Source organism: Xyrauchen texanus, chromosome 32 (genome assembly GCF_025860055.1).
Source record: "Xyrauchen texanus isolate HMW12.3.18 chromosome 32, RBS_HiC_50CHRs, whole genome shotgun sequence".
NCBI lineage: Eukaryota > Metazoa > Chordata > Actinopteri > Cypriniformes > Catostomidae > Xyrauchen > Xyrauchen texanus.
Window position 1 is genome coordinate 6204221 of NC_068307.1, and position 27555 is coordinate 6231775.

The following is a 27555-nucleotide window of genomic DNA, read 5'->3' on the forward strand; positions in this document are numbered from 1 at the left end:
CATTTTTGTGACGTGTTTCTGAAATATGCTACAGAGACTGCTGAAAGCTCACCCTTTTTATTTTATTTATTTTACAAAAGCACAAGATTTTGTTGTTATTGTGAGTGTACACAAATAAAATTTATAGTCTCTAATGATGTCTTACACTTATCTGTATACCCAAAAATGACGGAGGATTTTAAGTTGTTTCTGCTGTAATGACGAAAATATCCAGCAGGACGCACCGGCGCGTCCGTCGACCCCAGAGGGTTAACATAACATGAGATCATATGAAACTCTAATGATGAGTGAGAGCAGCACTGCAGCTCGTGCCTGACTGAGGAGAGAAAGAAAACACACCTCACAGTCCAGATGCACTCTAAGCTTTCCAAGCATCTTCAGGTGATGTAGATCACAAAGTACGAGGGAATACTACAAAATAAGTAAATACAGAAGCACTCTCCTTGCAAAATGCTGAAGCAAAATTTGCATGTCAAGTGCCTTTAAAGGAAACACCCCAGAGTTACATCTTTAATGCAGTTATAGTTAATACGTTCTAGCTTTATTAAAGTTCAAATAATAAGAAAGCAGGCCATGTAAATAACTTCAAACTTCGAAACTGGCATTTCTCTGTGCGGTCAGCGCCTCTTCTATGAGTTGTGCGAAGTGTCCTGATCTGAGGAGGAGATATTGAAACCCAGCTGATGCACACTCTGTCGCGGGGACGCTCATCCCAGAGTGTGCTCGCTTAACGCAGCAAGATTATAACGTGATTGCTCGCAAATTATTGAATCATAATATATGTGTCACTGTGCATTTCTTATCGTGAAGAAATTTGGCAATACATAGCTTCATTAATAAGAGAGTGTAGCATAGGGTCGTGTTTGGAGCAGCTAAAGGAGGAAGCGGGAGCCGGTTTCCACAGTCCACGTTGAGTCACATTTATTACAAACAGAACAGAAATCGCTTTTCAGCATAAACACACAGGATCTTGCTTTTCAGTGTAAACACTCTCTATGAAAAAGACATGCGGTCTCTGGTGTGTGCCACGCGCTCTCTTTCGGTGTACTGGCCAATGCAAAGATGCATTCCCCCCTAGATGCAGCATATAAGATATTTAGACTTGATTTTAGAGAATAGATCTTGAATATAAGTATATTTTGTCTTTAATTGCAATAATTGTAGAATAGTCGAATAATTGTTTGAATAATTGTTAGATTAGTCGATGATCAAAATAATCGTTAGTTGCAGCCCTATTCACAACACACACACACATCAGAGAGATAAAGTAATGGGAAAAGAGCTCTTAATGCTATCTGATGTACAAAACAAGCCAGATGGGACTTGTGACAGGAATCAAGTATTGTTCAGCTTATGTAAGGCACATTTTAATTACCACAGAAGCACCAAAATGCAGAATGAGATGTTTTTGTCTGCAAATGCTTTTCATGTGGAGTTCAAAGCAGCGCTTGATGTTGGCGTTGACGCTCTAACACGAGTCACGAACGCGACTTCATGATTGCTGCAGCAAAGTGGATGTATTGCAATGAAAATGCAACCTATGTGGGGACTAGTCTTTCAATTAGTCAACCTCCCACTTAGACTTTGTGAAACATTTAACGTTACTTCAATTGGTGCTATTTTAGTGCATTTCTATCTTTATACTGCGGAAGGCTTTGTTTGGAATTGTTAATAAAGCATTATATTGTTACATATTGTTTTGTGTTCTTCCCTAAGGTGGAAATAAATGCATTTTGACGGGAAAATTTATTTCAGCACAGTCAAAATCTGCAATTAATCGCAATTAACTTCAGAAAGTATGCGTTTAATCGCGATTAAAAAATTTAATCGACTGACAGCACTAGTTAAAATGCATCACTTTACAAGTCATGCACTATAGTAAAAGTGTTTAGATGTCTTAAGACAGCATTGTGTGAGTGAAAAGTATGTGTTTATGAACTTATAATTTGCCCTTTACTTGTGATTTGTGTGAAAGGGAATAAAAGTAATTGTTGTAGCAACTCTATTCACGTAAAAATTATTTTGCAGGTATAGAAATGGGATTCTATGAGACCAGGTAGTAAAATATAGTATTAAGATATTGTTAATGTAAATAGTGTCATAAAATATTTTTTTTTTCTTTCTTTTGTTTGTTAAATGGCTTTGGTAGAAAATAGCATTCTCAGCTGTGCTCACATTGTGCAATTAGATTGCTTACATTTGTTAAAATATTTAAATGCAACAATTCAAATATCAGCAAGCCTGAGAAAAGAGAAAATTGTCATGGGCCAGATTGCACATAATCCAAGAAGGTTATTAAGATCCAAAAACAGAAACTTCCTCTGAGAAATAAAACTCATTAGGAATTAAAGTAGCACTCTCAGCCTTTGTTTTTATTTCACGGCTTAACTCCTCGGTGGAAAAACAGCAAGTAATGTGTCTGTTTTTATGATAGCTTCAAAAGAGGCTGTTAGTGTTAATATGGTTGTGTTACCTGTGAGAAACTCCTCAGAGTGCCTCTATCACAGATGTTCAGAGCCTTTCCTACCGGCTGTTCCTCCCCAGGTTATTTCAACGTATGCCAATGAGAGGTCCTAACTGGGCCCTAACAAAATCTTTCACCAAATGTTTCCAAGTAAAACTTTGAACAATACGCTGTGAAGCCAAATGATCTGAGCAAAATGATGACTCACTGCGATGACTCACAATGGGGCGCTATTGAGTTTTAAATTCTTGGTGACAATTTAAAATAATGTTGTATTTGTTAATATTAGTAAATAGGCATCATGAAATAACAATGAACATAATATTTTTACAGCATTTATTAAAATTGGCTAATGTTAATTTATGAAAATACTATTGTTCATTGTTAATTCATGTTAGTTAATAAAGCGTTCAATAATTTTAACATGTACAACTTTTTTGTATTATTTTACATTATTAGTACAACATTTGTACTATTATGTTGAAACATTGTCTGCTTTATTCCTGAGAGCGCTCACGCCAGACACGCCGATTCGTGATTCAGCCTGTGATTCGCATTTCAGTGCGTGACCGCATGTGGCCTAGATTTTCTCGACATGCAGACAGTCCTTGTCCTCACGCACTGTCACCGCAAATGCGTCAACGTATACACTAGCAGTCAAAAGAGTATACATTGAAAGGCTGAGTGCGCGACCGTGTGTGAAAAACTAAGTATATCCGAGCCTTTAGAGGAACCATTGATTGGGATCCTATAAGAAAATTCCTATTAGGATCCATTACAATTGATTCCAAATCATGAGTAATAATGGCAAACACACATCTCTGGGCGAAATGGATATTTGAAACCTACCATGATGGTTCCTCCCGTTTGTGTGCGCAAGGGTCTCAGAACTTTACGCTGTACCAGGAAGTTGGGCAAGAACAGCAGAGGTGGGATTTCTGTGATGCTGGCAACCACCAGAGACCACTGAGAGGGGCAGAAATCACAAGCACATTTTTTCAGGTTCTAAGCAAAACTATTACAATTAACAGATAACCATAATTAACAGATATTGTGACATAAAACACAATAACAATTAATGGCATAAAAATCAGACAATAATCAAATGACTAAACAGAACACTAAAGTAATTGATAGAGGGGTTGGTGGTGGATTGTACAGTAAATCAGATTTAGAATCCATCTTTGGGAGTAGAATAAATTTGATATCAGTGATAGGCAGATATATCGGCCAGGAAAATTTGTCCAGCTGGCCTAGTATCAGTTAAACAACCAACATTTTTGTTCATAGCATACATTAGGTAACAGTTTCTGTTTTTAAATATTTTTAGAGAATTTGGAGTTATTATTGTGTGAAACAGTTTTGTCCAAATTTACTTGCTATCATTAAGTTACATTATATATATCGTAGTTATATCGGCCACACCTCTAGATATCAGTATCGACATAGGGCATTACAATGCAAAAAACTGAGAATTTATGGCTTATTTTCAAGTAAAACTATCTAATCACCTTTAAAATAATAAGAAAAAAAAATATTTGACATAAGATATTAAGACCTGTTTTCAGAGAAATCTGACAACATTTATAAGGGGTTTATTTCTTACCAAATTGACAAATAGTTTTTCTTGTTATAAGCATAAAAGTTACTAAATATCATTAGATGTCATGGATAACAAGGCAAAATATCTTATAGCATGTTATTTAGCTTCTGAAGTATATTAATCTTGTTTTAAGAATATCTCAATATTTTTACTATAAACCAAATCAAACATACTCTGTAAAAGTTATTTTTGTACAGTACAAAAAAATGTACATAAGTGGTAATTTAATGGAAATGCAAACTGGTGGCAAAATGTTAAAGAAGGATAAAGAGACTACTGCATATTATAGAGTGAAAGAAAGAGTGGAGCAAGTACACAAGATTTGGTCACAGAAGAACTCAGATACCTCTCTGGAGCCCTCCAAGATAGCGTTCTGCATGCAGTAAGGGAAAGAGAGAATACATACACAGAGCCGATTTAAAAAAACTATCTGTACGATCACCTTTCAAGAGTGAACAGAGAGGAGAGTCAGCTATAAGCAGCCACTCAAGCAACACATGCATCAACAAATATAGATTCCTATACAACATGGGTAGTCTGAGGAGCGAACGCCTGTGGGATCATTAAGAAGCTTTTGAGCCGCCCTCATTGTATGGTCTGCATGGTGAGACAGCTGACTCATGAGTGCACTGGGGGCTTGGCAGACTGCAATCTGTGCAGAAGACTAAAAACTGATTGATTTGGACAGGAATAAAGACCTACTCTGAGGAATCAGATGCAATTTGCTATTGTACACTTCCTCTGTGACTCAATGGCTCATTGCCTCTGAGATGAAATCGTACGTCGTGATGTTTTTTTCATCAAGTAGGAAATGTCCACAGTCATAATGGGGCTATAATAGATCTCCTAGAAGGCCTGCAATAAGTACATTTGTAGTGTATTGCAAGTCAGTTTAAGGTAAAGAATATGACAACTTGAAAATCAAAATGCTGCTTTTATAACTGTCTATTTGTATTGCTTCTAGTAACCTTTTGCCATCAGTGTATGGAATTATGGGTGTTGGGAAAAGGATTGGGTGCATGGACACAGCCGAAACTGTTTATCTACCTTGAGTCTGTTCAGGTAACGTGTAGTATGAACCACAAGAAGATCTGCTTCACTGGCCTCCCTGGCTGGAACAATGGTCTCATCTGTGATGAACTGTTCCTCTGGAAACATTTCAAGGTATCATATGAAAGAAACAATAAATTAATGCAAACACACAACACAGTCACATGACAACTTTTAATAATTAGTACGAGATGGCGAAATCGTAATTTATTGTACAGCTTGTGTAAAAATACGCAGCCTGATCTCATGGAATTTACGTGAAAATGGCAAAATGTTTGCAAACCAAAATAATGTGCTTCATTACACGTGAAATGTCCAAAGGGGGCACCAAAAGCGAGGTAAATTATGTTGGAATCAGATGAGGTTTTTAAGGCGAATATTAGATGGATGTATTAATGAGTAAAAAGTACCACCCTAACTTAAAACTTTAACCTAAACCTAAACAATTGTGTCTTAGAAGACACCCTTAACCTAAACCAACTCCTAAACCTAATGGATAGTGTTTTAAAAGCAAATTCGACATGAAAAGCACATCTACCACGTAATTTCGTGTCATTTCTATGACACTTCGCTTTGAGCGTCCTTGGCTGGGCTTGAGGCTCGGTCTCCCGAGTCCAAAGTCCACAACTCTATCAGGTGAGCTACTGTAGATGTTAATAATCATAATAATAATCAGTTTAGAATATCTTTACATTATTGTGTGGAACTAATTGGGCGTACTCTTTCATATGTATAGAAACACAAACCTCTAACAACACATTATTTCAATATAGATGTACAGCTTATTAAGAAACACTTTATTATTAACTAGTATACTGGATAATGTAGCAGTAAAATTAACAGTAATTTCAGTATGTAATCAAATGATAATAATGATAATAATAATATATTATAATAGTAATATATAGTAATATATCTCAATCGTGCACTATTTGTCATGGATCCACCAGTCTCTCTCTCTCTTTCTTCCTCACTGCTGTCAACGCTCACTCTCCCCTGAGTTCTGATTACACGCACCTGCATATCATTAGTGGCTAATCAAGGATTACAGTGCATCTGGAAAGTATTCACAGCGCTTCACTATTTCCACATGTTGTTATGTTACATAAATTTATTAAAAATAAAAAACTAACAAAATCACATGTACATAAGTATTCACAGCCTTTGCCATGGCACTCAAAATTGAGCTCAGGTGCATCCTGTTTCCACTGATAATCCTTGAGTTGTTTCTACAACTTGACTGGAGTCCACCTGTGGTAAATTCAGTTGATTGGACATGATTTGGAAAGGCACACAGCTTTCTATATAAGGTCCCACAGTTAACAATGCATGTCAGAGCACAAACCAAGCCATGAAGTCCAAGGAATTGTCTGTAGACCTCCGAGACAGGATTGTATCGAGGCACAGATCTGGGGAAGGGTACAGAACAATTTCTGCAGCATTGAAAGTCCCAATGAGCACAGTGGCCTCCATCATCCGTAAATGGAAGAAGTTTGGAACCACCAGGACTCTTCTTAGAGCTGGCAGCCCGGCCAAACTGAGTGATCGAGGGAGAAGGGCCTTAGTCAGGGAGGTGACCAAGAACACGATGGTCACTCTGACAGAGCTCTAGCGTTTCTCTGTGGAGAACCTTCCAGAAGAACAATCATCTCTGCAGCACTCCACCAATCAGGCCTTTATGGTAGAGTGGCCAGACGGAAGCCACTCCTCAGTAAAAGGCACATGACAGCCCAACTGGTGTTTGCCAAAAGGCACCTGAAGGACTCTCAGATCATGAGAAACAAAAGATTGATCACTTTGGCCTGAATGGCAAGCGTCATGTCTGGAGGAAACCAGGCACCGCTCATCACCTGGCCAATATCATCCCTACAGTGAAGCATGGTGGTGGCAGCATCATGCTGTGGGGAGGTTTTTCAGCGGCAGGTACTGGGAGACTAGTCAGGATCGAGGGAAAGATGAATGCAGCAATGTACAGAGACATCCTTGATGAAAACCTACTCCAGAGCGCTCTGGATCTCAGGCTGGGGCGAAGGTTCATCTTCCAACAGGACAACGACCCTAAGCACACAGCCAAGATAACAAAGGAGTGGCTACGGGACAACTCTGTGAATGTCCTTGAGTGGCCCAGCCAGAGCCCAGACTTGAACCCGATTGAACGTCTCTGGAGAGATCTGAAAATGGCTGTGCACTGATGCTCCACATCCAACCTGATGGAGCTTGACAGGTCCTGCACAGAAGGATGGGAGAAACTGTCCAAAAATAGGTGTGCCAAGCTTGTAGCATCATACACAAAAAGACTTGAGGCTGTAATTGGTGCCAACGGTGTTTCAACAAAGTATTCAGCAAAGGCTGTGAATACTTGTATATATGTAATAAATGTTTTTTATCTTTAATAATTTTACAAACTTGTTTCACGTTGTCATTATGGGGTATTGTTTGTAAAACGTTGAGGAAAATAATGAATTTAATCAATTTTGGAATAAGGCTGTAACATAAACATAACACTGGATGCACTGTACATATATACAGGGGTTAAATTGGGCCGGTACGGTCCAGATCAGTGTTCCGGCACCTTTGATTCCAAAAAGCTTGTTTGTCAATCAATTCCATTTCTTGTATTCTCCGATGCGGTTTTTGTTTGATACATTTGACACATTCCGTCTCTATTTAGCGAGTGTACATGGTCAAAAGTATATCAAGTTCATTATGCTTCGCTCTAGTCAGTTACGGACGCTGGTAGAGGCAGAATACGAGAGCAGCATGAGGCAACGCGTCCCCGCATTCTGACGCGCGTTCTGCCCTCCGTTCCAAAGAAATTGCGTAATACGCAATCTTCAATCCACTGATATGCAGTAGCGATTTCGCTTAGTTTTACTAAAAAGCTGTATACATGAAGGGGGTTTGAATCTGGAATCTGTTGCATTCAAAGCAACATCAACACAGATCAAAACACTGCAAAAGGTTTCACTGTTATTTGAATATTTATGTGTGTCCTCGATTTTGGTTGATTCAGCATTTACTTTTATTTAGTTTTTCTTTTGAAAAAAATAAAAATTCGAGCAAATATACAGTGGGATTCACTAGTGAAAATGCTTGTTCATGGCACATTGAAGAATTTTAAACTCTTTTATCATTTAATGCATATGTTTTCATTGCACATTATATTATCAGAAACACAGTTTGAGTAAAAGGTAGTTGTCTTTTTTTTTAATTGTAACATAATTAGATTTGACTCTAGCATGTTCTAATCAAGTGGTTCTCAACCGTTTTGACTCCAAGGCCCCCGACTGTCCAAGACATCTTTTGATGTCTGATAAAAATAATTGATCATGGAAGATTTTTGATTCTAGAAGTTTCAGAAAGATTTTTTTTTTTTTTTTGCATTTTAATTAAGTTGAATTTTAATTATTTTAATATTTCTTATTTTAAATACATTTTAAGTCAACTTGAGGCCCCATTGGAAGTGTGCTGAGGCCCCCTAGTGTTTCCTGGCCCCCAGGTTGAGAACCACTGTTCTAATCTAATAGATATCCTGATTTCACACACTTTTTGTCTGTTCTCATCAATAGTATCTCTGAGACCCCACACCTTTCATTATTGTCTGCAAGTATCATAAGACTGTTGTGAGTTATCTGTTCGTCGTGTCTATACCCTGTCTGGATATCACTCACCTGCTGTTTGCCACTCTGCTCAACTGGATTTACTCACAATGTTTACATCACTGTTTCAATCATCTGTTCAAAAAACCCTGCTACTGTTCATATCTCTGCCCCCATGAGTCTCTCCATGACACCGTTAAATGTTAAAAACCCTCACGCTTTTATTTTGACATTGTGAACTCTTCAGGAAGTCCTGTATGTGTCTTTTTGTAGGCAAGTTCACAGTAGTTTAATTCGCTTCTTATTCCAATTCTGGTATAAATGCTCCTCTGGTGCTGTTCAAAATGCATATAAGTGAACCAAACTTTTTTTGCATCTATACGTCTGGATATTGTTCTTGAGTAGTGCTCAAATATTGCGCAGGTGTGTGTGTAAACAGCCGCAGGTGTGAGTAAACAGAGCAGCGCCATTCAAAAATGCGCTGGAGCTGCGCGCGTATTTTATATATTATAAAACACAGACTTTTGTGATTCACAGAGCTATCGCACGTCTTCAAGTGGCTTTGAATAAAATGCATGAGTCATGTGAACTACTTTAATTGTGGGTTTATGGTTCTTTTATGTCATTTTTTGAGCTTAACAGTAACGAACATGACTAACACACAGTACATCGGATTTGGATCGGGCATCTGTTATTCTAAAAACTTAGCATTTTCCTTTAAAAATAGCCATTGTAAGGGTTGAGTGTAAGACTGCTCCATTCTCAAATCTCATTCACTTTAACACATTCAAAAAATGTGTGACAATGCATGCAAGAACCAATGTGGACATTTTCTTTTCGTGCAAAGGTTGTTCTTGTTGCAAAGGCTTAACCACTGACTTAAACCAACCATAACCGGTTTGCTGGTCATGGGCAGTTTAAGCTGGCCCAAACGTACCCAAACCCCCTTTAAAATCAGTCAACACACCAGTCTGACAAGGCTGGGACACCTGCTAATTCCAGCCTAGACTGTTTTTATCTGCAGGGTTGGCTAATATATAGGCCTAGAATTAAATATTATGAAAAATACAAAATTATTGATAGATAAGAGGATTATTGGCCCGATATTCTAAATATCTGTGGCATTTTTGTCACTTTTGTAAATTTTGTCCTAGTAATTTCGGACCCTTTTTTACACCCAGTTAACTTTTATTACCTTAAAAGACATAGATGCTCTTTGCTGTTATGTAAATAAATGAGGAAACAGAGCGTGTGCTGCTGACTAGTTCATTTAAAGTACTCCCAGAGTTCCATTTTGCCCCTGACCTTGCAGCAGGAGCCAAGAAGCATACCTCCTTTTGCTTTTGCTCCCAAAGGGAGTTCAGCTTCCCTCATTATCTCTGCCTCAATGATTGTTCCTCTCTCTATCCTACTTTACCTCCCCTATACCCCCCACACCATCCCTGATTTGCTGCTCTTCGAATCCCTCATTCTTGTGTATTGTATTTCATAGGGCACCTTACACAGTGGTCTGAATGCCTCTTTTGCAAACTGCACCTGAAGTGGTGCTGCTTACCTTTTAAGAAGTGAATGACCTTGCCCCATTTGCCTGCGTCAAAGGGATGCAGCTTTTCCAGACCCATGAAGGTGATGTTGTACTCTGGAGAATAGACAATAGGGAGGCATGTCGCAGGGACTTCTGCATACAGTTCAGTTTGGTGAGAACTGTGGGAAGAGAAATGTGCATTGTAAATAATCATGCTTATGTGCAACCTATAGGAGAATATATACAATCAGTGAGGTTCTTGGTTACACACATTGTCAGCAGTGAATTTAGAAGAAATAAAAAGAAACTACCTACCCCTTCTTTCCACCTGAATCTTCTTTTTTTGACATTGTGGCCACAGCATATCATTTATTCAGCTTGAAACAAATCAAATTATTCCATTAGTGCAAAGCATTAACTTTTGGGAGTTTGCATATTTTAGAAACTGTGTTTCAAGTGTATTTCTGAATATTCTGTTTATGACAAACACAAACTGTGCCCAAAAGACCTTATTCAGAGTAGCGACATTTAATTGTTAATGTGAATGAAAACAAGGCTGTGAGGATTTTTAAATGTTAATGTCTTAAAACTCTGGCATGTAGTGTATAAAGCTGTTTAAAGTTACTAGATAACACCTAATTTTCAAATGTCATGTTGTCTGGAGTTGTTAGTATACTGAAAATAATTTAGAAAGGTGTATTTTTAATGTTTCATCAATCAAACAATTGACACCAACGAAAACAGGTCACTTAGAAGAGACCATCACAGCCTCATTTTCATTCCTGTCAAAAATTAAATATGATGCTACTCTGAATAAGGTCTACTGCTATTATTATTGTCATTATTAATGTATAATAACAACAAAAATGTTAAGTTAAGTTAGTGTTGGTAGTTTCAGGCTTATCACTGCACTAAAATGGGGGAGGGTAACTACATATCCCAGAATGCTTTTCTTGCGCATGCGCTCAAAGAATTTTGATTACGCAACACAGGAAATCTTTTAGCTTTAAAATATCCACGAAATCTCTAGATGAACATAAGGGCCGAATACAAAGTGTTAACTACTTATTCAAAGATACAGCGGGACCAAACTACTCAAAAAGCATTTTTGTGTTTGGATATTTACAATAATCGCTGTAAATGTGAAATCAGCACGACTTACCTGCTAGCCATTCTAAATGTCTCTTATTTCTACGCTGAAAATATTTTTGTCGTCTAGGCGTTTATTATGAACGTAACACGTGCAATCATGCTCTTAATAGATAATGATGTTGTTTCTATTAAATATTTACAGAGAAGAGTATTATGCGCACATTAAATCGTCTGCTTGTCCAGTGCTTTCCTCCTGAAGCGCAGCTGCGTTCTCACACGCGCCCCTTCCCTACGTCATTATGACATACAATAACAATGTAGCTGAACTCTTTAAATGTCTCTTGATTTCTACATTTTGGGTTCATTTATCAAGATTATTTGGTTTAATATTATGTGATGTAATATGTTATTTCCCCCTGATTATTATTAGACCATGCTATGTTCGTAAATCTACACTGGCAGCCAGAAGTTTGGAATAATGTACATATTTTGCTCTTATGAAAAGAAACTGGTACTTTTATTCACCAAATTGGGATTCAACTGATCTCAATGTATAGTCAGGACATTAATAATATGAAAAATTACATTTTGAAAACAATTTCAGAACTTAAACTACTTCAAAAAGATTTCGTCAAAAAATCCTCCATGTGCAGTAATGACAACTTTGCAGATCTTTGTCATTCTAGCTGTCAGTTTGTCCAGATGTCAGGTGACATTTCACCCCACACTTCCTGTAGCACTTGTCATAGATGTGTCTGTCTTGTCGGGTCTGACGCACCTTACAGTCAAGCTGATCCCACAAAAGCTCAATGGGTTTAAGATCCATAACACTCTTTTCCAATTATCTGTTGTCCAATATCTGTGTTTCTTTACCCACTCTAACATTTTCTTTTAGTTTTTCTATTTCAAAAGTGGCTTTTTCTTTGCCATTCTTACCATAAGGCCTCCTGAGTCTTCTCTTTACTGTTGTACATGAAACTGGTGTTGAGCGGGTAGAATTCAATGAAGCTGTCAGCTGAGGACATGTGAGGCGTCTATTTCTCAAACTACAGACTCTGATGTACTTATCCTCTTGTTTAGTGGTACATCTGGTCTTCCACATCTCTTTCTGTCCTTGTTAGAGCCAGTTTCCTTTGGCTTTGAAGACAGTACAGAAGTGTACACCTTTGTATGAAATCTTCAATTTCAATTTCAAGCATTGTATAGCCTTCATTCCTCAAAACAATGATTGACTGGTGAGCTTCTAGAGAAAGCTGTTTCTTTTCTGCCATTTTTTTTACCTAGTATTGAGCTTAAGACATGCCAGTCTATAATTGAATTGCATACTGTGGCAACTCAAAAACAAACACAAAGACAATGTTAAGCTTCATTTAATGAACCAAATAGCTTTCATCAGTGTTTGATATAATGGCAAGTAATTTTCTAGTACCAAATGATCAATTTAGCATGATTACTCAAGGATAAGGAGTTGGAATGAGGGCTGCTGGAAATGGGGACTTGATCAAAAATGACTTTTTCTCAAATAGTGATGGTGCTGTTTTTACATCAGTAATGTCCTGACTATACTTTGTGATCAGTTGAATGCCACTGGTGAATTGAAGTACCTGTAATTATTGCAAACATTTGGCCACCAGTGTAAATTATCATCAACTGTACCCAAGTTTGTGATCTTCAGGCATTAAACCCCACTAATGTTTACCTTTAGAGTACAAACACATTTTTTTTAGTGTATGATGAGATGTTGAAAAACTCATAATTTTTGGTTTATTGCTTTCATCATGATTTTACTACAAATTGCACATTACATATAAAGCATATTTTTTATTTGTCCTTTATTTAACCAGGAAATAAAACTCACTGAGATTAAGATTCTCTTTTACAGAAGTATCCTGGTCAAGGCAGCCATCAGCAGATGTTTACAGTCTTAAATAACATATAACGATACAAATGCAAATAAAAAAAAAATCCATTCTCAAAGAAGTTAAAAGAGAAAAAATATTTTAAAACATTTGTAAATTGACATATCTTTCTCAAGTTCTCAAATAAGATATTTAAAAGTACACATTGACACCAGCCTTTTTCTCTTTAAATAATTTTGTAGAATGTTCCAACAGCATTTATACAAGTAAAAATATAAAGCATGATTCCAGACATTTTTTGGGAACTTTAATTTGTTTCACAGGTTAATCATGTCCCTAAGTCACTATAAATATCAGTGTGTGCAGCACTTACGCAATAATGATGTCATCATCCCAGTGTCAGAGATGAGGTGAAGCTATATCTGTAACCAACTCGCTGTTTTCATTCAGCCCAGAGTAACAACCACAATCCAGATGTTATGTAAGAGAGTACAATAGATAAAAAAAGAATAGACAGCAGCATGTGTTTTATCAGCATCCTTATTCTTTCACAGGCACTGGTGATCTAAAGGCACCCCTATAGCATGAAATGTAATGGTTCTTTGCACTCCCCACAAAGTACAGTCACACTGTGACTGCCCTTTGAAGCTGAGGCAGCCTATGGCATAGCCTGAGTAACTTCTTTCTATAATGGAATATTTTAGCATAAATTGAGAGCTCAGTCTTTTCGGTTTTTTTATTTATTTATTTACTATTATTATTATTTGAATAATATTTCAATAATTATTTCAGAGTATAGAAAGAACATCCCTCTGTTCCTTAGCAATGAAACCAACCCAGTCCTTAGGTAAATTTGATTGCATTAATACACCCCTGACCCCATACATAATTCTGTCTACGAACTGATCTTCATTTTTCTTCAAAGCTGAATATTTCTCTCACCAGTAAATGGTTCTCTTGATATTCTGAGACATTCTGTCTAGTCTCTCAAATCATTCAGTCTTTCTTCTTGACTCATCTTAAATAAAGTTTGAGGAGTCATAAAAATAGGCACATTTTTGTCATACCTTCATTGTGCACATAAAACAAGATTGATGCCCTTGATGTGTGACTCTTTCCACACAGACACACACACAAAAAAAATTAAAAAAATGGGAAACCGCAGGTTTTCCAATTTTCTAAATACTGTTATTTGTGATCTACACAACATAATTGTGTTTCTCTTCTAAACTTGTTTTTGATTCATGTAATTATCAAATATGTGCACTCTACTACTGTAGATTCAATTATGTAGAGTGAATGTGAACCAATCAAGTCAAGGGCAAGAGAATTTGTAGTCCCCAGCATGTGTTGCATGGGACTTGATGCAGAGTAAAAAAAATAAAAACAATTTATTATGCATTTTTGAGCAAGATGAGAAAAAGTGCGTACTTAGTGCTTAATGTCATTCTTTTGGGATTTAGAACCAATTTTGTTATGCTGGGTTACCATTATGGTGAAGACTAGAGTGGAGCTTTAGCTCAGGTTGAGGTCGGGTACTCAAATAACATGATAGATGTTACATTTCTCAAGCATTTAGCGTGTTAATCTCTGCTGTTGCTAGCTAAAATTCAGCAAATTACCATATTATTTTTAAATCAAATTACAAATTTGTAAAGTGATGGCAAAATATCATGTAAAACCGAGGAAATGATTCATACTAGGGACACATAAAATCAAGATGAGGCTACTTAATTGGTTCATTTAAAAATAACTTTATTCAATAATTACATGCACAAATGATGTGTCCTGACATATAATTAATGAGCTAAATCAAGTTGAAAAAATATGCTGATGTAACTTGTTTGATTCAAGTGGATCCAATGTAAATGATTAAATCATGTATATTCAAATTAGTTTTTTTCAGTGAACTTTTGAGATTTCAGAGCCTTTTGATTTAATATTTTGCTTTAATAAATTAAATTCATTGTTAAATCAGTGTATTTATATACAAAATGTGTGCATTTTCTGCTAGATACATGACCAAAATCATATACTGTATATTCCAGATTAACTAAATCGTCAACATAAAAAAATAAAGAGCATTTGGTTTTAAAATCAACAATCAAGGCACAAATAAAGAGTTTTGGAAAAGTAATCCTCTACAAATTACTAATTACTTTTCTAAAATAATAATTATATCACAATACTCATTACTTCATGGATAAAGTAATCACAGTACTAATTACCTTTAAGTTACTTTCTAAAAACACTTTTCACAGAAAGGTTTTTGCTTTTCCGCTTAATGAGTTAAAAATAATGTCTATATTTCCTCCTTGTTTACTGTTTACAATGACTTGTAGTGACTTTTCAGCTGTCACAGAAACACAAACAGAAATAAATAATGGATATAATTCATGTTTTAAATGTATTCTACATAGACAATATTATTTTAGAAGTGTGTGTATCCCAAATAATGTATTGAAAGTAATTAACTTAATTGAAATTCCACAACTGTAACCTGATTACTTGAATTTGATTACTACTTTTGATTTAAAAGGTAATTGGATTACAGTAACAAATTATTTTGTAATCAGATTACATCCAACACTGCAAATGAATGTCTAATTCAGAAAGACTGATTCTATGACAATACATTATAGAAACCAGAACTTAGCCTTTAATGGTTGAGAACTGCCATTTAAGTTTCATAGCACAACCCAAAGAACTTTGAACTCAGGCGATACAACACAGATAGCACACGTATATCTCTGAGACGTCTGTTTTAGATCCTTTCATCTGGAATGCATTATAATCTAATAAACATTTGATAAACATCTTAAGATCAGATTTACAAACATTCTGAATCATAAACATCTCAAAGACATCTGCTGAATGTCTTATTAACATCTGAGACATACTTATTGACATACATCTTATACGCATTGCAGATGAGCCAACAACATAAAAAATACGTCTTTCTGATGTAAACACTCTCTGGGTGATGCATGTGCTATCAGGGAATTGCTCCTCGTTACATTTTCCCTGACTTTCACAGACAATCAAACATTTTTGTTTTTGTTATCTAAATTGAGAGTTTGTCCAAAAAGGATGATTGTAAACTTCTGTTGCTTTTTGTCATTTTTTAATGGCTTGCTAGAGGCAAGCAGACAATTCACCTGGCCTTCAATACGTGGTTGATCAGTTTCATTGATAACAGTCAAAGAGAGATGACAGTAACTGTCCATGTATCATCTGCTGCTTTGTTCTTATAGAGGATCTTCCAGGCTTGTGCTCCATTGTTGAGTGCAAAATAATGGACAGACAGTTCTGTGGAGCCATGTTTTGTGATATATTGCTGCTGTACAATATTCTACCAAGACTCTTGCAATGAAATATTGCTAAAGTTGACCAGAAAAAGCAGTATGTTTGCAGATGTGGACCCTGTTCATTTTAAGATCTTAAAAGGAAGGAATAAATCTCCTACAAAGGGCTGGTGCAATTCATCTATGAGGCGACATCAACATCAAAGTTTGCCATCGGTGCATCTCGCATGGAATATGAATGCTTTGTTCACCTGTTTCTGTCTCGAAGCTCTTTGTGGCAAGAGTTGTATGATAAATGGCTCTGCTTAAAATTTAAAGTGTGAATGCACCAGGACTAGAGGGGAAGATAAAGGAATGGCTGTACAAGGATGTAATGGTACTGGTCTATGGTGAGATTACAGCAGATTCATCCTATAGCTCAACCTTCAGGTTAGAAGGCCACTATACAGCAAACTGCATCAGATTTAAGGGCCTGTCAGGGTAAAAGTTACATTAAACTACAATGTTTTGGTGCAGCAGATTGTTGTTTCTGAAAATTAACTAATTGCTTTGGCCTAACAGGTATAGATTACCCAAATTCTTTTATAAATACTATATATATATGTAATTCTGTCATCATTTTCTCACCCTAATGCCATCTCAAATTCGTATGACTTTCTTTCTTATTCACTATAAATCTTGACATCTGACTTGACTGGAACACAGTAGCCGTGTTTCCACCATCGGTCCATATAAGTGCATGCCAGGGCCAGTTGCGTTTCCACTGTCACTTCAAGGGCTTCATCGTGCCACCTTGGGGCTTTCTGGGAGCCAATGGCCAGGGCCGTAGCAAGGCCCCATGACTGTATATTTGTCATGGCCTCTTTCCAATTAAAAAAAGAATGTTTAGAACATGCTGTGGGCCCCCCCGGACCTGTGGGCCTCTAGAATCATTACCACCTAATCGTTACCAATGGCCTTTGGCCCACAGGTTACCCTTGGGCCAAACAAGGCCATCTGGGAAGATGTTAAAGGTGGAGTTTCACTGAATTTGCCAGGTTGTGTATCCAGTGCACAATGGTTAAAATTGGTTTAGGGAAAATACACATTTGAAATAAAAAAATAGCGGGTTCAGTGCAAATTCGTTACAATGCACAATGGACAAAGCAATGCCCAATATAGACAACTTTCCATGGTTCAAGATCATGGATGGAGTGGTGCTGGAACATTGTGCAGCTGTTAGTGGATAGACCACTTAGGACACCATGGCAGTTACAGTCAGTGAGTTGTCAACGCTAACTTATCTTGCTTGCCAATGTTTAAAAACGATATAAACTTGATACGTATATATAGATAACTAGATAACATGATACCTCAGCTTGAGCTTCTCTCTTGCTTGTGAAATGGGTGTGGTGTGTGACATTGGCACCAGGGCGACACGTTAAAGGAGGGTTTTAGGGCAAAGCTGCAAGGCTATTGGCCCGATGGTGGCAATGCAGATTGATTTTGGTCTCGCGGCTCAAGGTCCGAGGCTATCGGCCCTGGCTGGCCAGATGATAGCCCTGGTTCGCACTGGCCCGATCGTGGAAATGCAGCTAGTGTAGGTTTCAAGATGGTGATTCTTTGATACTGCACGCAGTTGTCAGATCCTTAGTCCCAGTATCATAACACTGTACTAAGTAGACTGTATATCTTACAATAAGATGTGATTTTTTTTTTTTTAGTGTTTATCACCAAACTTCATCCACCTTCGACCATGGTACAACGAGCCTGGCCAAGCAAGGCCTTCAGCTGATCTTTCTTCCATGCAGACCAGCTGTCAACTCCCCAATAGTCTTCCAAAACCAGCAAAAAGACCAGCTTGACCAGGCTTTAAGACCAGCTAAAACCAGCAAACCAGCTCAGGGTCAAGGCACTATGAAGCTTTGTTTGTATAGGATACCCAGAAGAGTAATTAACTACTTTTTATTCCCGTTTTGTGGAGTACACACATAGATACTACAGGATTACATGGTCCATTGAGCCTTAAGGAAGTAATTATATCCTGGTGATGCCTTACGATGGTGCTACTTATTTTAGACCATCTCCTGCTAGCTTTATTCTAGCTTCTCTATTATTCACAGAATTTGGTCATGTTCAGCATGTAAAATGGCTAGAAATAGCATTTTAGCTTAGCAATTTACACAAGGTTTATTTCTTGTACTTCAAGCTTACTCCTCTGTCTGCTCGTATGAATGTAACACATCATGAGAAAGTGTTTCACCGCTGTTGAAATGCACTTTGGATTGCATCATTTATAAATATTAATGTTTTCCATCTGAAAGAACTAAATATTAAATGAAACAAATGACAATAAAATGCAAAGTAATCTCTTCAGTAATCAAAATACTTTATGAATGTAACTGTATTCTAATTACCAATTATTAAAATTTGAACTGTAGTGGAAAACAGTTACTTACTGTATATTTTGTATGTTAAATACGTAATCCTGTTACATGTATTCCGTTACTCCCCAAACCTTGTTACCTGTATACATAATTAAATGCTAAGATTAGCATTTTCACCACCTTCTGAAGCAAGGAAAGCTGTCCTCTATGGGATTGACCTCATCTTTAAGTAAGAAAATACTGTGTCTCTGCTAAGCGGAGGAACGCATTGATTCATGTTGTGAAATACTAAAGGAGATCATGAGATTTCAAATAGAAAGCCTCTGACCATAGGGAGGAAATGATTGTAGAATACAAAGGTGACAACATAATCCTTAAGTAAACATAGTGAAGATCAGTTAGGATTTGTGATGTTCTTTGTATTTTAAAAGAGTCTGTTTAATATCATAGGCAAGGCTGTTACACCATATGGTTACATTCCCTAAGTAGTTGTTGCGTCACCTTTGCATTCAGAATTTCAGCATAAAAACATGCATTTTATTCACTAACCACCCACAATGCAGTTATTTAGAGAGTATTTAAATTCAGCAGAAACACGCCTCCTTTCCATGTAAATTTGGCTCTAGAAGTCAGCACTATTTTCCTGGCACAATTATTGTTGTGGTATTACCAACAAAGTCTCTAATTTGTACGAGATGGTGAAATCATACGATATTGTACAACTCTGGTAATATGTATACGTACTTTCACACCAACCAATCACAGATGCTTTCCTCTTCTCCTTCTAAACCCTCCTATTTCCTTTCTTTCCTGGTACATAAAAACATATGTTCCAATTAAAATCATGGTAAGGGGTTCAGCTTTATAGTTAGGTTTAGGTTTATGGGGTGGGGTTAGGAAAAATCTCAAGAACGTGCATTCAAAACTCGGAAGCTTTAATGTTAGGCTTACGTTTGCATCAACATATGTTTTGTTTACTGTGAAATAAAGGCAATTTCGGGGTTTACAGCACGACGAGGGAAGCATGGCTGGTATTCTAAGAGTCATACGTATTCATATGATATTGTATGATTTCGCCATCTCAAACTATTCTTACGACTTCATGAGATCGGGCTGGCTATTACTGTCCATGGAAAGCAGGCAGTAAATGGAATTTTATTGCAAAGACATGTTTGTTTTAAATGACCAATTCAAAGCTTTTGCATTTGGTCTCCACCAATTTTGAATCCAAGGCATTATTATTGTGTTCACTGGGTTAATGAAACAGTTATTTCCTTTATTATATATTTACAGTAAATAACTGATATGGTCTCTATAGGCTTATCATACACAAAAAAATGGTAACCTGCAATTGTTACCTCAAGGATCTATTTCTATTTGATCTAATCCAGCAAGTGCCCACCAATGCTGTGAAGGAATGATTCTGAGATTTAAATGAGGATGCATGGAGGATTTGGTTTTCAGAGCATCAAGCGCCCCCTGCAGGAATAAAACTTTGTCACACAAGATACAGTCAGTGGCTGACAACATGTGCAATTTTAGTCTGTAGGTCTGTTACCCACACAACATTTTGTATGTATTTATAAAACATTAAATATATCAAATGAGTCATATGTGGAGCCAGTGAAGATGTTTGAGGCATCCATAGAAATATCATTTGTTTTTTCAGGGTGAGGAAAGCAATGATCAAACCAAATCTATGCCATTGAGGTTATGTGACACAATTTTTTTACAGTGTAGGAATTCTTTAATTATACAAAAATGAATTAATATTCTCTTTTGAATAGGAACATGCAACCAAAATCACCATCAATAATAATTTACTGCGAACAGAAGTAGAGGAGGTTCTTTCTTTTCATCAAAGCCATGCTGAAAGCAAACTAAAATGGCTATCAAATGCCTACAGACAATTACAGACTGTGCTTTGGAGCTGGCAGCTGGTGCTGGGAAAAGTCCAAGATTTGTCAAGCATGCTTCTGTCCTCCAGGCCCAACCCTGTACCAAGCCCTGAACTCCACTGCCTACTGCTGCAACAGAATGACACATTGCCATGACTTTCTCAAACAATAAGACTCCTCATAGAGATCTACCCACAGTAATACTGCCTGAAATGACACTAACAATTTGCCTTGTGATGTCCTACAGCATCCAGCAGTAATTTTGGATATGAATTTGTTGTTTGTGCAGTTTGTTTAATAGATTTATCTCTGTGGATTACCATTTTCGGCGCGGTGCCGTCAGAATTGATCCCAGAGGCTAAAGGCCTTTTCTCAGTAAAGAAATCAATGGTTTCACTCTCCTAATGATTTGCCTTTTCTGTGATTATTCACAGCTGTGTAGTCAAATGTCATTTTCATCTTTTGCTTTTCTCTTTTTTAGAGAAATTGAAAAATTTCTTACATGAACTTTTCTTGTTTAAACTTGCGTGTTATTTGAGCTGTAAAGCTGTTTAAATTGTCATTTTAATGTTTTTATGTTTTTGTGTCTGTAAAGTGATCAATGGAAAGGAGGAGGCGAGAACTGGCTTTTCAATATAAATAATAGTTTAATGATAAACTTAAAAGACAACATAAACACACACATGATGGACATGTCCGTAAACAATCTCTCTCTCCCGCACGATCCTCTGCAGTCGACCTTTATCCCTCTCTGGAGGCTTGATTAGCCTAATACGGGACCGGGTGTGTACGATCACGACCCGGCCCCGCCCTCCGCCCTGCCACAGTGTCATTTTATGTCATCGTGTCATTTTTATGTCATCATGGCAACAAAGATATAAAATTAGATATAACTTTACACAGAAAAGACTAGTAAGTGATTTTATCATGCTAATATCATGTTAACATGTATATGGTTTATTTCTTGTGGAAAAATCTTTGAAACGGATTATTAACTTCCGTTAATAAGTGCCTCACTGTTACCCAAAAATGTTATTTTTCTTTTTTTAAAAAAGGAAGTCAAATAATTTTGTGGCAATCAACATTATGCCACAAATGCTGTCGATTCAGCTTAACTTATATTTAACCTGAAATATTCCTTTAAAAGTCAAAGTGTCCTGATACTTTCTTTTTTTTTTTTTTACGAGTATTGATACTTCCTTTCCATTTGGCACCAACAATCATGCCACGGTCCAAATCACTGCGATCACATTTTTTCCCCATTCTGATGATTGATGTGAACATTAACTGAAGCTCCTGACCCGTATCTGCGTGATTTTATGCACTGCATTGGCTGATTAGATTATCGCATGGATGACTGTTGGTGCTAGATGGGCTGGTTTAAGTATTTCTGTTACTGCTGATCTCCTGGGATTTTCTAACACAACAGTCTCTAGAATTTACTCTGAGTGGTGCCAAAAACAAAAAACATCCAGCAAGGGTGGTCTACACAAAATTAGGCAGGTTGTTTTAATGTTGTGGCTGATCTGTGTATCTATATATATATTCACTGCCTTTGAGGTTGGGAGTAGGACATGACATGATTTTAATTTGTGCACTGAATGTTTACAGAATGACATTAGTACGTCAGATCGTACAAGCACTAGTACAAGGGCATGAGCACACTATCGGAACCTTTTCCAATACCTTCCAAAGCTATTTCAACAAATACTACTTATTAAATGACAATGTTGAATGATAATGATTTAAAGGAGCAGAATAAATCACCAAATATTTGAATAATTATGAATCAGAAGCCTATTTAAATTTGAAAGATACAGAGAATATGGAACCCTTTAGAATCAGGTTAAGAAATGTTTCTAACAATGTGTGAAAAAGAAAGCAAGTTTAATTACCACCAATTCATGAATAGTTCACAGCCCACCTACACTGGATGAGCAGTAGCAGAACACCTGCCAAATTAGTTAAGTATTCATTTAGTTGGGCATGTAGACATAATTACACCTAAGTAATGCATACAACCTTGTACAGGAACTGCAAAAAAGTTGCATTTGTCCTAATTGTCAGTGATTTAACATTGTTTAAAAAATTGTGAACCCAGTGTTCTTTCATGTGACATTTGACATTTTATGACGTGCACCTTCTCACAATACATCAAACAAACAAGGGGTATGGACAGTAATGAGCTCAGTATGGTAAAGTAGATGTATCCACTTACAGTTAATGAGCATTGGACCGCTGTGAGGATGCAAACAGCACTTAAGTTTCAGGTGCATGATTTTATATGTAGAACTATAGTACTGGAAACAGGGATTTGTTCATGTGGCCATACAACCACCCTTTGTACAGTACTTTCTGTATGATACAATTGTTTTGATCTCTTATAGAACAGCATGTTAACAAAGCTTGTGGGCTGTGATTGACATCTGTTTTTACACACTAGTGGGATCAAACAAATTATATATATATATATATATATATATATATATATATATATATATATATATATATATATATATATATATACTGTATAGAACTGAAGACTTGGTTTCATTATATTGTATATGCACAACCTACATTACTTAATGTCATGTATTTTAAACAAAGATCCCCATCAAATCTTCTTGATATGGTCAGCGCCTATATCTTTCCAACATGATCCCAATATACCTAGTTACAGACAAGTGCCATCCCCCATCATAATTGTTTTGTATCAGTACAAATTTGCATATCTTCTTTTGTAGCTCAACTAATAGCGCATTGCATCAGCAGCACGGCAGACTCGAGTTCCCGTCCCACATTGAAACCAGGAAGTAATCAATAGTACAAACAGTGACAAGTACAATTTGGTGGTTCCTACATTTACATTCAAACCAATACAGCAGGAATTCTATAATACTATAAAGGAATAGTTTACCCAAAAATAAAACTTCTCTCATCCGTTGCTCACCCTTATGCCATCCCAAATGTGTATGACTTTCTTCTGCAGAACACAAATTAAGATTTTTAGAAGAATATTTCAGCTCTTTTGGTCCATACAATGCAAGTGAATGGGTGCCAAAATGTTGAAGCTCCAAAAAAATCACACATGTCAGCATAAAAGTAATCCAAATGACTCTAGTGGTTAAATCCATGATAGGTGTGGGTGAGAAACAGATCAATATTTTAGTATTTTAGTAAATTTTTACTATAAATTCTCCTCCCTGCCCAGTCAACCTCCACTTTAACTTTCACATGCTTCTTCTTGTTTTTTGTTTTTTTTGTTGGTGATTCACATTCTTCATGCATATCGTCCCCTTCTGGGCAGGGAGAAGAATTTCTAGCTAAAATGGACTTAAATATTGATCTTTTTCTCACCCACACCTGTCATATCGCTTCTGTCATATATATTTAACCAATTAAGTCTAATGTATTACTTTTATGCTGCCTTTATGTGCATTTTAGAGCATACAAATTTTGACACCCATTCACTGGCATTGTATGGACATACAGAGCAGAGATATTCTTTTAAAAATCTAAATTTGTGTTCTGCAGAAGAAAGAAAATCATACACATCTGGCATGGTGTAAGGGTGAGTAAATGATGAGTTAACTATTACTTCAAGTTCAAAAACACTTCCCACGCCGGCCACTGGGGGCAGTGCATTGTATTTCGGTAAGCACATTCCAAGTTTAGTTCAACAAATGTCAACACACTGTTTCCAAATTCACTATTTGTGTATGTATGCATGGTATGTTTGCTTCTACAAATTTGTTTAAATGGGGGAGGTAGGTTGGTGGGGGGGTTACAGTCCTGCTGTAGGGGACTATTATTTTAACACTCTGTTTACAGCAACAGCTTAAGGGAATAGTAAAAGGGACTTAAATATCTGTTTCTCACCCACACCTATCATATCGCTTCTGAAGATGGAGATTTAACCACTGGAGTCTTATGGTTTACTTTTATGCTGCCATTATGTGCTTTTTGGAGTTTAAGATTTTTGGTACCCATTGACTTGCATTGTGAGGACATACAGATTTAAAATATTTTTCTAAATAGCTTTGTTTGTGTTCAGCAGAAGAAAGAAAGTTATACACATCTGGAATGGCATGGGTGAGTAAATAATGAGAGAATTGTCATTTTTGGGAGAACTATTTTTTTAAGGCTGTTTACATTGGACACATTGAAGCAAAAAAAGATGAAATGCACTCACACTTAGCAATGAGCGGTAGTGCGAATCACTTGCATCACATCAGAAATAAAACAGGGTGCCCCTTAACTGTTGGCTCGTTGTGATATGGCAGTCACATCAATTACAGACAGCATCATTAATTAAAATGGAGCTACTAGCTTTTGACGCTTGTGTCTGGTTCCTTATTCAAGCTACTTTTGGACAATATGTTTTGTAAGATGCCCTGTACAAATATATGGAATTGATTGGAATTGAATCGAACAGCTAAGAGTACTTGAGAGATGAGTTATGTTGTGTGTTTTTTATAAAGAAAAAATAAATGAAAGAGTATCTTTATCAAAACTTCTCTCAAAAAGATTTTAGAAAAGCAATAGCCTAGGTGGAAATCATTATGCCACAGTATGCATTCAAACCCAAAATCTTCCATTATTCACTGATTACTTCAAACGTTTTCTTGTCAAATTGGGGCCTAAAGAGATTTCTCTGCATAAATACTAAATGAAAAGCCACGTCAAAGACTGATTGAATTAACAGCCTATTGCTTGTGAATATTCATGGATATCAGAGTGTGAATTTTAGTCTGCAACAGTGTAGTTATGACTAATATGAGAAGAACACAGTTTTTAATACCATGGTCATCATCCATCAATAATGCTTCATCTCCACTGCTGTCACACTTTAATGGCATATTTGACTTTATGAAGTCCTCTTTGCTCTTATCAATCTTCTTTTAATCTAAATTTTCAGCATCTACTCCAAACTATTCAATTTCAGTCTATAAATTATTTTGGGGAGTCATTGCTCTACACTATTTTAAGTTTAAATCTTACTTGTTGTTCACACCTACCACAGAGCTTTGTTTACCTGAGGTTTCATTGGCATGGTCTGCAAAATTTATGAGTTATGCGAGTTACAAATCAAAGTGTGCTGCTTTTTTATGTTTGGCTTTTTCTATACTTCAGTGCTTTGAAATGTGATGGATTCTATTTATTTTCTGTTGGAGTCATTTAATTTATGGACTGAGGGCTGTGCTTTTTATGTTGGTGATAATGTGGTGCAGCTCTAATGGGCCTCAACTCAAAGAGAAGTGACCTTATTGGCTCACCTGCTGAAGAAAGATCATGTGTTACTAGGAATGCGGCACTAGTGTCACCAAATGGAATTGCAAAAATAATCACTGTTTTCAAACAGATTTCATGAATACCTTCCTTGTGTCCGACAAATAGAATGTCCCATCCCAAACTCATGTTGTTGAGCCAATGTTGCTATGTTGGGCTTGTTGTTATGCATATTATGCTAATTATTTGTAGGGGTGGGTAACATTTTTTATTTTCCAATCGTGATCTTTTAAACGATCTCGAAATAGATCCTTAAATCTCAAGAGCGATCCTTTACGCTATGTGGCAACCCTCTACAATCACTTGCATATGCGATCAAATTTCAATTTACACAGTATATACTGTATATATTTATAATTCATTTGTTCATTTGGCAGATGCTTTTATCCAAAACGACTTACAAAAGAGGAAATCATAAGCAAATCATCTTAAGGAGACAGTAGTACGAAAAGTGCCATACACAAAGTTTCACTAGCATCAAAATAGTATTCAAAACAGATTAAAGTGCAACAAGAATTTTATTTTTTTTGTGCCTGGTTAAGTGTTCATGGAATAGATGCATTTTAAGTTGTTTTTTGAAGACAGAGAGTGAGTTAGCTTCACAGATAAGAGTTGGGAAGGTCATTTTACTAACGTGGTATGATGAAACTGAAAGTCAGGGGAAGGTGTTTTTGTGCGACAAGGTGACATTCCTTAGCCGACCGCAGGCTTCTGGTGAGCGTGTAGTTGTGCAGAAATGATTTTAGGTATGCTGGAGCAGACCCAGTGACTCTTTTGTATGCCAGCATCAGAGCCTTGAATTTAATACGCGCATCAACAGGCAGCCAGTGGAGAGAGACAAAGAGTGGTGTAACGTGCTCTCTTTGGTTCATTAATGAACAGACGTGATGCTGCATTCTGGATCATTTGCCAAGGTCTAATTGCACATGCAGGGAGGCCTGCAATTAAAGAGTTACAGTAGTCCAGTCTAGTTATGACAAGCGACTGAACAAGCAGTTGTGTGGCATGTTCAGAGATGAAAGGTCTTATCTTCCTGATATTGTAGAGTGTAAATCTACATGATCTTGTAGTCTTTGAGATGTGGCCTGTGAAATTTAGCTTGTTATCGATGGTTACCCCTAGATTTCTGACCGCTTTGGAAGGTGACACTGTAGTTGTACCCAGCTGCACGGTGATGTTATGTTCAACATCAGAGTTGGCTGGACAGACAAGGAGTTCGATCTTGGGTGGGTTGAGTTGCAGGTGGTGTTCCTTCCTCCAGGCCGAGATATCTGTCAGGTAGGCAGCGATACGAGCAGTCACTGTGGTGTCGTTGGGCTGGAAAGATAAGTAGAGTTGCGTGTCATCAGCATAGCAGTGGTAAGAGAAACCATGTTACTGAATGATGGGTCCTAATGACGTTGTGTATATGGAGAAGAGAAGTGGTCCAAGCACTGATCCCTGAGGTACCCCAGTAAGTAATTGATGTGGCTTGGATACCTCACCTCTCCAGGCTACCTTGATGG

The 27555-nt window shown here is 36.9% G+C and overlaps 1 protein-coding gene across 2 annotated transcripts in view; it reads right to left on the reverse strand.

Moving 5' to 3' along the window:
• Positions 1 to 11581, reverse strand: part of LOC127626264 (histone deacetylase 11-like) — a 48531-nt gene extending 36950 nt beyond the window's left edge. Inside the window, exons 1-6 of one of the 2 annotated variants that reach the window (XM_052101938.1) lie at positions 11404 to 11581; positions 10557 to 10618; positions 10272 to 10420; positions 5115 to 5215; positions 4414 to 4440; positions 3314 to 3430 (exon numbers count right to left, since the gene is read on the reverse strand). In XM_052101938.1, coding sequence (XP_051957898.1) covers positions 3314 to 3430; positions 4414 to 4440; positions 5115 to 5215; positions 10272 to 10420; positions 10557 to 10591 — 429 coding nt within the window. In that variant the 5' untranslated portion in view covers positions 10592 to 10618; positions 11404 to 11581. The remainder of the gene's footprint in view (positions 1 to 3313; positions 3431 to 4413; positions 4441 to 5114; positions 5216 to 10271; positions 10421 to 10556; positions 10619 to 11403) is intronic. The other variant, XM_052101937.1, reaches the window with a different exon arrangement.
• Between the last annotated feature and the right edge of the window lie 15974 nt (positions 11582 to 27555).